The sequence below is a fragment of the Lagenorhynchus albirostris genome, chromosome 11, assembly GCF_949774975.1.
Source record: "Lagenorhynchus albirostris chromosome 11, mLagAlb1.1, whole genome shotgun sequence".
Classification (NCBI taxonomy): domain Eukaryota; kingdom Metazoa; phylum Chordata; class Mammalia; order Artiodactyla; family Delphinidae; genus Lagenorhynchus; species Lagenorhynchus albirostris.
Window position 1 is genome coordinate 38,252,993 of NC_083105.1, and position 13,221 is coordinate 38,266,213.

At 35.7% G+C, this 13,221-nt stretch overlaps 1 protein-coding gene and 1 long non-coding RNA gene across 2 annotated transcripts in view; one reads left to right on the forward strand and one right to left on the reverse strand.

Moving 5' to 3' along the window:
• LOC132528953 (uncharacterized) overlaps positions 1–7,099 on the forward strand; it is an 82,292-nt gene extending 75,193 nt beyond the window's left edge. The window contains exon 3 of the long non-coding RNA XR_009543344.1: positions 4,221–7,099. This is a non-coding gene — a long non-coding RNA (uncharacterized LOC132528953). The remainder of the gene's footprint in view (positions 1–4,220) is intronic.
• The window catches only part of PTPRQ (protein tyrosine phosphatase receptor type Q), a 198,346-nt gene that overhangs the window by 47,013 nt on the left and 138,112 nt on the right, over positions 1–13,221 (reverse strand). Inside the window, exons 30-33 of the mRNA XM_060165124.1 lie at positions 12,467–12,533; positions 9,325–9,483; positions 8,539–8,761; positions 6,448–6,521 (exon numbers count right to left, since the gene is read on the reverse strand). Of these exons, the coding sequence (XP_060021107.1) occupies positions 6,448–6,521; positions 8,539–8,761; positions 9,325–9,483; positions 12,467–12,533 (523 nt within the window). The remainder of the gene's footprint in view (positions 1–6,447; positions 6,522–8,538; positions 8,762–9,324; positions 9,484–12,466; positions 12,534–13,221) is intronic.

Consider the following 13,221-nt stretch of genomic DNA (forward strand, 5'->3'; position numbering starts at 1 on the left):
GTTTATTACCTGTCCAGAATGTAAGATCCCTGAGGACAGGACTCTTTGTTGTATTCAAAACTGTATTCCAAGTCCTGAGAACAGTATCAGGCACATAGCAAATGCTCAATAAATATTTTCTAAATTTACTGATATATAAAAATATCGATTTTGAAGTATATTAGAAATTAAAAATTTTCAGATTGAAGATTAGGCATTAAACCAAATAAGAATATATGTTATTATTTTGATACAACTAGTAATTATAATTATAACCAATTTTAAGTTATATAATGTATAATTTTACTGTAGAAAGTATTAAAGTCAAGTGACAAAATAGGTTAACTATCTATAAAATATGCAGGGGTTAATGTTTCGTCTTTTCTTCCCTGGATTGGTGCTTATGAAATGTTAACACTATGAAAGAGTTTCTGTGGCTATTCTGCATGGTGGATTTGAATGAACACTGAATCCTGAACAGTTCTCAGAGTTTCATGGTCATCTAGAATCTCCAGCTAAATTTAGAAGACTCTAAAGGGGCATGTAGCTCATAAAGTATTTTAGATACACCTTTTTCATACATTAAAATATAAATGGTTTGTTTCATGAATTTTCACATGCTGACTCCTAACTGGATATGCTTGGGAAAGGAAACATGAAGATGAATAGAATCATCTTTATCAAGTAGTATTGAGTCACTGGACCTTGGAACCTAGTGGGGAAAAAATGATTTCATAGACCACAAAAAATTTTCAGATTAGATTACCATTTCAAAGCACTAGCCAAGTGAAGTGAGGAAATGACATATGATGTATTAATAAACAATAGGTAATCCTTTGGGCACATGTATTACAAATGTACTACTAGGAAAGGACAAAATGTACTATGACTGTCCAGCACAAATTTTGATTCACTGCTATGCATGTACCCACAGAGCACTACCAGTACAGAATGAAGTCATTTCTCTAAATCCTTTCACAGAAAACAAAACTCTTTCACTTAAAAATATAAACATGATTCTTTTTGTAATGTGTACATTTCCTGATTAGACTTAAAATCCATTGAAAGGTCAAATTAAATTGTTTTATGTGCATAACAGAATGTACTACTGTAGTAATTAAGCAAATCATAATTATAAAGCACTACCTAATTTTTCATAGTATTATCTTTTGATTATCATTATTTAAACTCCTCTATGGATCTGACTTTTTAATGCAGCTTTATATCTCTAAGAAGCTTGAACTAAATGAGTTATAAAGCTCCTAGGACAATGCCTGGCTCTTGACGTAGGTACTTACTGCATGAAAGATCATCTTCTTAATATTATTATTAATCTTAAAAGAAAACAACTTCTTATAACAGAACTTAAGTATAAAAAGTTCTTCTCTTTTAGCCCAGTATTAGCCATCCAGAATATTCAAATACTGCACAAAGAACTTACTAAAGGTTCTCAATTTCATAATTCAAGAAATGTAAATTAAAATACCCTAAATAAATGTTTTTAAACACATCATATTGGCAAAATATTAGCATTAGATAATAAACAGTGGCCAGATTGCAAAGTCATACTTAGTCATTGTTAAAACAAACAAAAAGGAATTATTGCATCTTTATGTGTAAGAACAGTATACTTATGTGTGAATGTTAGCCTCAGAAAGCTAAGATGAGCAGATGCAAAGAGAACAGCTAGAAATAATTTAAAATGTTGAGAAGAGAAAATGGTACAGCAAAGATAGGAAGTCTGTGGGAACAGGAAAATCAGAAATAGTAATGAAATCAAAAGCTACTTGGGCACTTAGTGATTTCCAGGCAACGCAGTACAGTGGTTATAAGCACAGCACTGCCTGAAGTCAGGCTGCCTGGGTCTAAAAGCTGGTGCTGCCACTTCCTAGCTCTGTAACCTCGGGCAAGATGCTTAAAGACCCAGCTTCAGATTTCTTACCAGTAAATTGGGGATACCTATAAATAGGAAATCGTGTTATAGGGTTGTAGTGAAAAATACATGAGGTTATATACAAAAAAACTCATAAAGGGCTTGTCACATAAATAAGGTTTCATATCTTTATTAATAACATTTCATAGTCATGAATCTGTCCATTCATCTGATTTAATCTCCCAGTTAGCTTATGAAGTAGGTATTATTCTCATTTTGGAAATAAGATTGCAGAAGTTAATTTGTTAAGTAACTAACCCAAGGTCACATAAATTCCATATATGCCAAAACTGCCTGAAATATGCTTGTCTGACTACAGAGTTTACAAGGTTCACCATCACATTGCCACTGCCTCATTAACATCATAAAACCTTCCCCTGCTCCTCTGGTGTCCCCAGGGCAAGTGATCCTTTTGCTGCAAAAAATATATAGTGACTCCCTATCTCTGTTCCCAAGTGAGCATATTGGAACTTTTCATTGTTAGCACAGTAATTAAATGAGAAGTATTATGACAAAAGAAAACAATCACAGAGCGCCTTTGCCATGAGGTTTAAGGTTTCAACTTGTTCAGTTTTAATGAAGCCCTGTGAGGTGCAGAAAGCAGTGTCTGGTTTTCAAATCACAGGAATCCTCTATAATTAAACCTTGAAATCAAAACATTGCCTACAAGCAGTTTCCATAAACTGATGTGCCTAAGGAGGTTTCTTAAAAAAAAATTTAAGAAGGATTCTTGGGAATTTTCTTAATAAAAATCCTAATGCTCAATCCTGAGTGAAAACAAAATCAAGTAAGTTGTAAGTATTTCTTTAGGGTCAAAATGATGGCACATCTCATTTCCCATTATTCCTACAGGCTACAAAGATTTCCCAACGTGCAAACCTCTTCCAGGTTATCAATCCTTACTCAGCAAAGCCCTGTCTGGCCCCTTCTTACTTATACTGCTGTTAGCCTTTTTCCCAAAACTTAAGCCTTTTAGTTCATCAGTGATTCTTTGCCCCTAATTTTAACATTCAAATAATATCTCTGACAGGCACAACCACTATCAAAATGGTCTGTCTTGTAAATGTATGTCCTATACTAACTTAGAAACACAGCTTTGCAAAGGCACTTAAAACCTGAAGATTGTATTGATAGGCGACTCAACTTGAAGCTCCTTGCCTGTGGTGTGCAAAATACCAGTACATCCATTGGTGGTTTGATGACCTAGATGGGACCTAGACTTCTTTCGCTGAAGTGTGAGATGCACACCTAAGTGTTGGGCAGACCTGTTAGAAATGCTGGGAGCCACTAGCCTGTTGCAAATGCTGTCCTATATCCCAATACATGACATGTTTGAGAGAAAAAAAGGACTCAATCATCCTTTGTACGCTTACGATGACACCAATGCATTTTACTATTTGCTTGCCTCCATTCTTATAGCCATGAAACCATTCTTGCCATTGATCACTGCCCACTGTAGAAATAGTCAACTTTATTTCCTTTTTGGGTACTTCTACTATATCCTCCTCGGCAATGTTCTTTTCCCAAAAACTCTATGACTCCATGGCCTTTTATTAATGCCAATTATAGACCAGCACCTTTTCTGGAGGGTGTTCTTTGGTTCCTGACTCAAGAGTGAATCTGATATACACAGAACCACAATATCCAATAGCCAGGTATAAAATTAATATGAGGCCAGAAATCGATGGTGTTACATCCATTAACCAGCAAAATGACTGGGCTACTTTGATGGACATCAAGGAATTCTGCTCCTGTGGTACACACCATATTCCAAATCTGAACATTTCATTTCACCACAACTGAGGGTTGTACTCCTTTTAATTTCCTCCACTCCTGCCCAGCACTGTTTTCCTAGCTACAAATAACTATCTAGATAGCAGAATTTTATGTGGTCAATTGGAATAAGATTAGAGAGCAAACTCCTATTATAAAGCTGCTACCTATCAGGAGAGAGCCCATGGGAGGCCACCCTAAGGAGGAGCGTGAAAGGCTATCCTGGTGCCACTGGTCTCCAAATAGCATATGAACCCTGAAAAACTGATTGTAGATACGTGGGACTCTTCCTTGTCACAACCCCTTACCAACCCAATGGCATTTCACTGACTGTGCCCAGCCTGTGTTTCCCTAGTCCCTCCTATTCTGACCTTGACAGGATCTGGTGCTCTGCCGTTCATTATACATCTTACATCCCCTTATACTCCTGCTGTTACCAGGGCACACAAACATTAGCACCTGGATGACTTGGGTGGTGGTGATGATTCCAAAAGGGGAATCAGAGAACTGATGGTGTATTTCTTCTATCTTCTAGAATTACTTATTGTATTCCACTGCCTTGGCTGAGAGACAAAGAAAGAAAGAGAAGACCGTTGCTGAGGGACATCTTGAGACTACCTGTGGCCAAAGTGATGGACGAGGCCCATCCTTGGCCAAAGGGAAGCCATTTAGCAGAATCTGGGAATCACGTCCCTGTGCACCATGGTTCCTGATGCTTGGTTTCCCTCCTCTTTCGTTCCTGTTAACCTAGATGTCTCAACTTTACCTTTCAGATAATTGGCTGAATATGTTGTCCTCATATCCATGATCTACATAAAACCAGCAAGCTATGAGATGAACAGCACACAGCAAACAACACAACAAAGTGATCTCTTTTTAGCACCGCATCCTCAAAATATCATCTCTCTAAGACATATGAGCTAATCCACTTGTACTATGTTTCTTCCATCAGTAAATATACCGGGTCACCATTTAGCTGTGATAATACGTAGTTTCTGAATGCTGTAACCTAAAGGAAGTTAAGTTGATGCCATCAAAACATTTACTGTGGTGGTGTCAGGGTGTGATAAACTCACCTATCAAATGCAGAAACGCTTGACACAACTCCAAAACCACAAGTCTAGTCAGCTGATTTAAAAATGATTGATTACGTAAAATTAGTCAAACCAGTGATTTTATGGAATTTAAGCAGACAGCACAGCCAACGAAATCTATGTTATTCCCCTATAAACGTTAATGTAGCAAACCGTGTGCCCCTTCATTTCTTCAAGGTCCAAAGTTTCCTTAACTAAGTGGAGGCTGCAGAAACTGGTTTATACAATTAATGTTCCACAACCAGATGAGAATTTCTAACTGAAAAGGGTGGAACATTTTCCGTCTTCTTCCAGCCATAATTATCACTGAAATCTATTGCATTCATGATATACTGTGGATCAGAACAACACACAAAGTTCCACACTCTCGGAGCCTGACACAGAGGAAACAGAAAGCTGTGATTTACTCAGAGAAGTCCTAGGGAAACAATTTCTCCTAAGGAAATATATTTTTAAAATCTTCCCTTATAACTCATCCAAAAAGAAGCTATTAAGCATTGAACACTTTATAACTATAAACTATTAATATCTTTACCTATATTATTTTACACAGATCTTTCAAGGCAGGTAATATCACCATTTTCCAAACAAGGAAACTGAGGTTTATAGAAATTATTTTCTCAAGTGGTAGAGCCAAGATTTGAATCCAGGTCTAAATCCTGCATTTGTATCATAATGGTTGTAAAATTTGTGCCGGCAGAGCCACGTAATTACTTAATCTGGGCCGCGGTTTCCTCATCTGTAAAGTGGAGCTAACACTGACACCTAACAGGGTTTCTGAACCTCAGCACTATTGACTGTGGGTTAGATAACGCTCTGCTGGAGGGGCTGTCCTATGCACTGTAGGATAGGTAGCAGCATCCCTGGCCTCCCCGCTCACTAGATGCCACTAGCTCAGCCTGCACAATTGTGACAACCCAACCAAAAATGGCTCCAGACATTGCCTAATGTCCCCTGGAGAGTAAAATCACTGGTTGAGAACCACTGACCTAAATTAAAGGACAGCTGTGAAGAGCCCATCAGTGAATACATACAAAGAGCCTCAGAGTATGTCTGGCCCAGAATATTTAATGTTAGATAGGTTGGTGGTGAAGAAGGACGAGGGGAGGAGGGGGAAGAGAAGAAGTAGTAGCCATAGTAGGGAGAGCAGGAGGGGGAGAGGAAGGGGGAGAAAAGGAAGAAGAAGAAATATACTTGCATCTGACTAAATTGTACTGATGTTTTATTCAGGCCTGACTGGGTGTATATAATTGAAAAACTCAGAGTTGATCAGAAAGAAAATAAAATTTAAAAAGACAGGTAGGCTTCTATCTTTTAGGATTATTTCAGGAAAGTTTCCATAATCCTTTTTCTTTTTTTATGAAGTAAAAATGTTTTACATATAAGATTACATATTAAACAGGCAAATAAATATTTGCTTAGTGTAATATTCCACACATCAGCCTAGACCAAATACCCTATTGAAGTCTATGTCCAGATTTGAATAGATGGAACGTCCATCACTTAAAAGAGTATTATAAATACTATTTTTTCCTTAGGATAATTAACCTTGAAATGATTTTATCCTTGAGAACATTCGTCATGGCTTAATACATTTACTAATGAATGTTACAGCTGTGATTAGCGTGTTGAGATTATAAATGAAATTAACTACAAAGTATGTCTTACCTAAAGTCTTAACAGGATCAGAGTAATCAGAGTCGGTAAATTGTCCCATGACATTTGTGGCTCTAAATTTAAACCTATGAAATAAAAAACAACAACAATTTACATACCATATGACTTTTTTTTCTATGAATAATTTAACAAATGGCTGTGAAAAAGACAGTTTTGTTAAAGAGAAAGTTAACTTACAAAGCGTAAACTTGGAAATCAGTCACCATCAGGACAAATAAATAATATCTTTACTTGAAATTATCTTGTACATGGACCTCTTGAACTTCATGAGAGAGTGACCAAAAATTTGACCAGACTCATGAAGAGTCAGCAGGTTAATCAAATGAAGTAGATCACCTCCTTCATGGATTTATTTGGATGAAACCACTGAATGTCTGCACAAGCACACTTTATAAATATAAAGCATAATAACTGTTATACCTCAGCCACCTTGGAAAATGCCAATAAGCCAAATTTAGAATAGTCATATAAAACTCATCCTGTTCAAATATAAACAAATGAAGAACAGTGCTTCTTAATTCCGAGTGTGCACTTTTCACTTTCTGTGCTTTCATGACATATGAAATACAAGATGGATGCAGAAGAAAGTCAATCTTAAAAATCACTGGTTGATTCTGTCACCACAGAGACAACCGAAATTTACCTTATTTTAAAACTATGGGACTTCCCTGGTGGCACAGTGGTTAAGAATCTGCCTGCCAATGTAGGGGACATGGGTTCAAGCCCCAGTCCAGGAAGATCCCACAGGACTTGGACCAACTAAGCCCGTGCACCACAGCTACTGAGCCTGTGCTCTAGAGCTCACGAGCCACAACTACTGAGGCTGCATGCCACAAGTACTGAAGTCCGTGCTCCTAGAGTCCATGCTCTGCAACAAGAGAAGCCACCATTGTGAGAAGCCTGCGCTCGCCACAACTAGAGAAAGCCCGCGGGCAGTAACGAAGACCCAACGCAGCCAAAAATAAATTTATTTAAAAAAGGAAATCTTTAAAAAAACAAAACTATGAACCTACAAGAATTTTAAAATATAAAACCAATCTATATTAATAAATTGTACTTCATAATTTAATCCCTACTCTTCTCAAATTCTTATGATTTTATGGATTATATGAACTGTTTTGGAAAAAATGTAAAATCAACAATTCTTGGATAAATATTAAACTTTGTGGTATATCATTTCTGTAACTGTTATCGTATGATGATTAATTTCAGGCCATAACTTAGTAACCCAAGTAATTGTACTTAATAACAGATAATAGAGCATTCTTTTTTCAAATGCCTAACTTCTCTAACTTTTCTAATGTTAACTTGTCCTAGGATGTTTATGAAGAACTTAACAGTGCTTTAGCAGGCAAAAATGAAACTAGCTGTATTTTTCAAATTTAGTAGTAAAAATTGTATTTTGAAAATTAAATAATTTAAATAATTAAAAAATTATAGTCATGACACAAAATAACAGTCAATTTAGTAGGAGAAAAATAACCAATTTAGCAAAGCATTTAATAAAGCTAACATATCAGCATTGGTTTTTATATTAGATTATTATAATCTATACAATACCAAATATTAAAGTGAATTGTAAAGATTTCAATTCCTCATTCAGTTGTTTGATAGTATGAAAAGCTGAAAATGATTGCTATGACTGAGGTAAACTGAAGTCATAATTAACTGAAAGACGAGGATCATGTTTCTAAAAACCTGACATTAGCATGCACGGCAGAGAAATGAGTGAAAAACACGAAATAGTACACATTAGTCACATTGCCCTTTACAGAAAGAATTAAATTCTACCTGTGTTCTCCAATTTGCACATTTTTCATATTGCCCTTAGTCACTTAACACGTCAAACCATAATTACTTTTTTTTTTTTTCATAATTACTTTTAAGCTTGCCTACTTTCCCTACAACTGTATGTTTACGGGATGTAAGGACAATGCCTTGTTGATCTTTATCATGCATTAGGTCACAGTACATTATGGATGCCCAGCACTTACTGGAAAGATGACAGGAGAGGTAGATGGATGATGAAAGTTGTCAGCTAGCTTGCTAACATGATGCACAGTAAGCATAAACTATACTTACAAGTATTGCTTTTTTGGTTTCAGAGGTCCATTGCAGATTTTGTCTTCATTGCCAGGAATCATACATGCGTTATCAGCACCTATGATGTAAATTTCTTCATTGCCACTAAACTTTGTCTTTTCCTCTGTACATGGGGGATTAGGAAAGCCTTCATTTGTAAAATATGGCCTTGGCTTATTAAAATATGCATCATACCACTTTGTTACATTTCCATCATGCTGAGCTATTTTCAGAAAAAAGAATAATGATTACAAGTAATATCCAAATGTATTTTCACACTTATAAAGGGTGTTTCTATAATTGCATGAGGAAAACCTGGATGCAACATCTGTCACTCTATGAACCACCAGGGATGATTCAGCTGATCTACCTGGATAATTAGGGAACCCTATCCATTCCCATCACACATGAATCCATAGGCATTGTGGAGAATGACTTCTCGGAGAAAAAACATTCCTCAGTCAAGGGTAACTAACTCTCTTTCACACCTCCAAAGAAGCTATCAAGACTGCATCCTGCCAAACTCAACACAATCCTACCAGCATATGGAATAAATGAATCATATTTTAACCATGCCTTTTTAAATTTTGGTAAAATATTTTAGGCATATATTAATGATCAGTAAAATTAATGATAATAAATAATAATATTGACAATCTATTAAACTCAAGAGATGTATAATAATCAGGAGTCAACCTCATATTACTAATTTTGAGTTGAAATGTCTTTAGCATTCAGCAGTTCACACACTGCAATTTGACAAGATAAGCTGGCATGTGATGATACCTCCTGCTTCTGCTACAAGCACCTGTACATTTTTGATTGGTCCATGGTCATCATTATAGTAACATATTGGCATTCTGATTGTAATTGTTGTTGAAGTCACAAGAAGTTTTCCCGTGGCATCATAAATAGGGGTTGGTTTGGTTTTTGGTCGCGCTGGAGCTATAAACAAAGAAGAAATATCACTACCAATTCATTTTTTGTTTCTGCAGAGAAAATCATTTTGAATTCTCCTTTCATGCAGTAATTTACAGATAAAGTGATGACAAATATAAATAACAAATGAAACAGATTTCTGTTTGGATACAGCAGATATTTAGCAATTATTACCTCCTAATGGTATAATTATATATTTGAGACTTGCCTAAGATAATGGGACCCAGGTGTGATTTTCAGACATCTGACTCCTCTTTATATATTAAAGAAATTCAAACTGTATTTATAATTTTCACAAATGCATTAAATCATACTAGTATTTTCATGTTTTTTTTTCTTTTACTTCCTTTAGCTGATTTACCAGTTTCTATTCTAGTCATACCAGAAGCCCTGCCCTCCAACCCTGCAGTTATCCATACCAAACATCTGGATGGTATCCTCACATATTTTTCTCTATGTTCACATAATCATATAAAAATACATAAAGTCATACATAATGGATTCTTCTCACTGATATGTTTTAATGGTGCTATATTAAGTATTATAATTACCCCACATATTGTTTTTCTCACTTAAATAAGACTTGTGTAAATCTTTTCAAGTCACCAAGTTCTGGCTAACTCATTCTTCTTAATGACTATGTTGTACATCATGGTGCAACTGCATCATATTTATTCAGTCATTCATCTAGTGATGGGAATTCACTTTTCCTTCAGGTTTTGAACATTTGCTTCACTACTCAGCCTTATACATTTAGCCTTATTTACTGATCCTTTTATTTCTATGGAATATATTCCCAAGGGCAGAATTTCTGGAACAAAAGAAACATGTACTTTTAACTTTAACAGACACTGCCAGAATAATTTTCTAAAAGCGCCATGATAATTCACATTTTACCGTCAATGCATGCAGGTATCTCCAAAATCAATATTTGTAGAAGCTCCTCTTGTTTCATTTCATCTTATAGCTACATACACTAGCTGAGCATCAGTAAGTTGCTTAATCAAATTTCAATTCTCATATTTATAAAATCTTTTAAAAAAGCCTCTCCGACAATGCCATAAAATTGCCAATATCATTTCCATTTTATACATGAGGAAAATGGTCTTATGCTACGTAGCGGTAAGAGGGAACTATCAAGACTGGAACCAAATCTTTCTGACTTGATCCCTTAGCTCACTCCTCTGAGACATAAAAGTTACGATGACATTAGATGTATAGAAGTTTATTGGGGAAAATATCTGTGAGAATCAAGGGGCAGGGAGCAATAGCAGATGGCATGATCACAGGCCTGACACGTGTGAATGGGGAGAAGGAAGGAAGAAAGGATTCAGCAGGAAGGGCCTCAGGTTTCAGGGAGTTCTGAGAAACTTTGAGAGAGGCCACTGGGGAGTCCCCAAGACAAGGTTTCCTGTTAGAGGAATCTGGCATGCGACAGTACTATCCAACTCGGTATTATCTGTCAAATGCAAATCTAATGAGACAACTATTAATCCAGTGTCACTCCATGTCAATAAAATCATGCATACTACTGGAGAAAAAGTCATTTCTCTAGGACTGAACCACTGCCCCTTAGTACTCTCATATCTTTTCTAGATAACTGGTCATGAGTCTATCCACCCTATGTAAGGCATGGAAAGTCAGAACTAGTCATGTCTGCCTGAGGATGAGCAAGTATCTGAAATGGGAAGTTTTACTAAATAAATATAATGCATCTATTGTTACCTGTATACTGAATATATGAATATGTCTGCCACTAAATAACAAAGAGAAATTAGGACGGTATGAGGTAAGCTCTTCTTTATGAAGTCATTTTCTAAAGTAGCTGATATTTTCTAGACTTCAGGAGTTTGTACATTCCAAGTACATATTTATCAACTAAAAGCAAATAACACAAATAGTATTATAGGTATATAAACTACCCATTGATAAAAAGTAAAATGTATCAGCTTCATCTTATAGTGATTAGTTCTTATTCTTAACAATGCTTGTTTCCAGGCACTGTCCCATGGGTTTTTCAAAGATTATCTCTTTTAATCCTCACAGCAACTTATGAGGTAGGAACTGGTATTATCTCCATTACAGGCTTACAGGTGTTAAGAAACTTGTCCAAAGTCAAACAGGTATCAAGTGGCCAATCCAGAATTCAACCTCAGCAACCTGACTCTAGACTCAGTCTAAAAGCTGGCACCTTTAATCACTGTGCTGTGCTATGCTTGCCAAAGACTGAGAAAAGCTACTTTTTGTTTCAGAGAGAGGAGCATCAGGTGGAATTCTACTAAAGGTCAATACACTTTTTTTTTTTTAATCTCTCTGCAGGTTTTACACAGGATTTTAGAGAAGTGGCAAAACTGTGTGCGTATTTTCAGTCTTGAGAAGGCACCTTGAATGACTGAATGCCCCTGAGGTCCTCTTAGTAATCTTTTATGGCTTTTGTGGAATTTGGTGGGGGAGGCAGTCTCCAGATTTTTGTATATTTTCTGTGAAAAAACATCCCTGTCAATAATGAATTGATAGATCTACTTTTATAGTCAGAATCATAAAGTTGATTATATGGTAGTTCAGTAAGCACTATTTGTTTAACTGAAAAGAATCTGACTTTCAAAATAAATAAAGATCAGTCAAGGAATCTAATTAGAACTAGTCGAAGTCTAGTCACGGGTAATTTAAAGGAGCTTTCTTTTCAATAAAATTTTAAAAACATAAAATACAATTGTAAACCTTGTCTCAGAAAAGTTTAAATTTAGCAGAAAAGAAATATAAGATAAATAGCAGTGGGCATTCTCTGTAATTAACATGGTAATTTGCATTATGATTAAGACATTTTAATTATAGCCTGAATAAGCATACATTACTTATTACTTAATATATGCTTATGATATGCATATGCATGGTTTAAAAGCTTAACTACATCCTTAACTCTAATACAGAATACAAATTATAATTACTCTTTGATTAATAGTATTTCATGGGAAGGCAGCTCATGTACCTTTGATATCCATGGTTATTCTCATTTGAACGTTTGGCCCTGCACCAGCACTATTGATCGCATAAACCTAAAACAAAGAAACACCTTGTTATTATTTTCAAATTATTGCATATGTGTATGTATAACTGATTATGGTTATATGTCATTTTAAAATGATTGCACTTTTGAAAACAATTCATATAGTCTGTTAATTATATTTTCTTGCACTCAAATTAATATATGGAGGAAGAACGTTAGCAATAAAATAATTCTTACAACTGATATTATGGTACTAAGCCCTGAGAACAAAGGCTAAGTGACCTAAACAGCCCTATCATACAGACCAAGAATGATGTGGCTTCAATTTGAACCTTTAGGAGGAAAGAGCAGAAAAGTCACTATGTCTACACTCTCTCTTCATCTACTCTAACATCTGTTCCTTCTCTCTGTAGCTAGGTTAACTCCGGCTTTCTTTAAATCCATATTCAAGACGCTCTTTTTTTTCCTTCTCTGAGATGAAACCCTATTCCTCAGCCTCCCAGTTTTCCTGTATTAAATCATCCCTCTGAAAGTTGGCCTTTATACCCTGCTTCACCCCTGCCCCAAAATATCTGACGCTATACCCTGCATAATGCAGCATATACACATAAAGCATTTCTGTTTGAATCTACAGCGGGTGATTTACACAAATGTGAATCCTTTCAATTAACTTTGTGCTTAGGAAGCTGCAGACACAGGCTCTTCTTTTATTTACTTTATCTTGCTATGTAAAATAA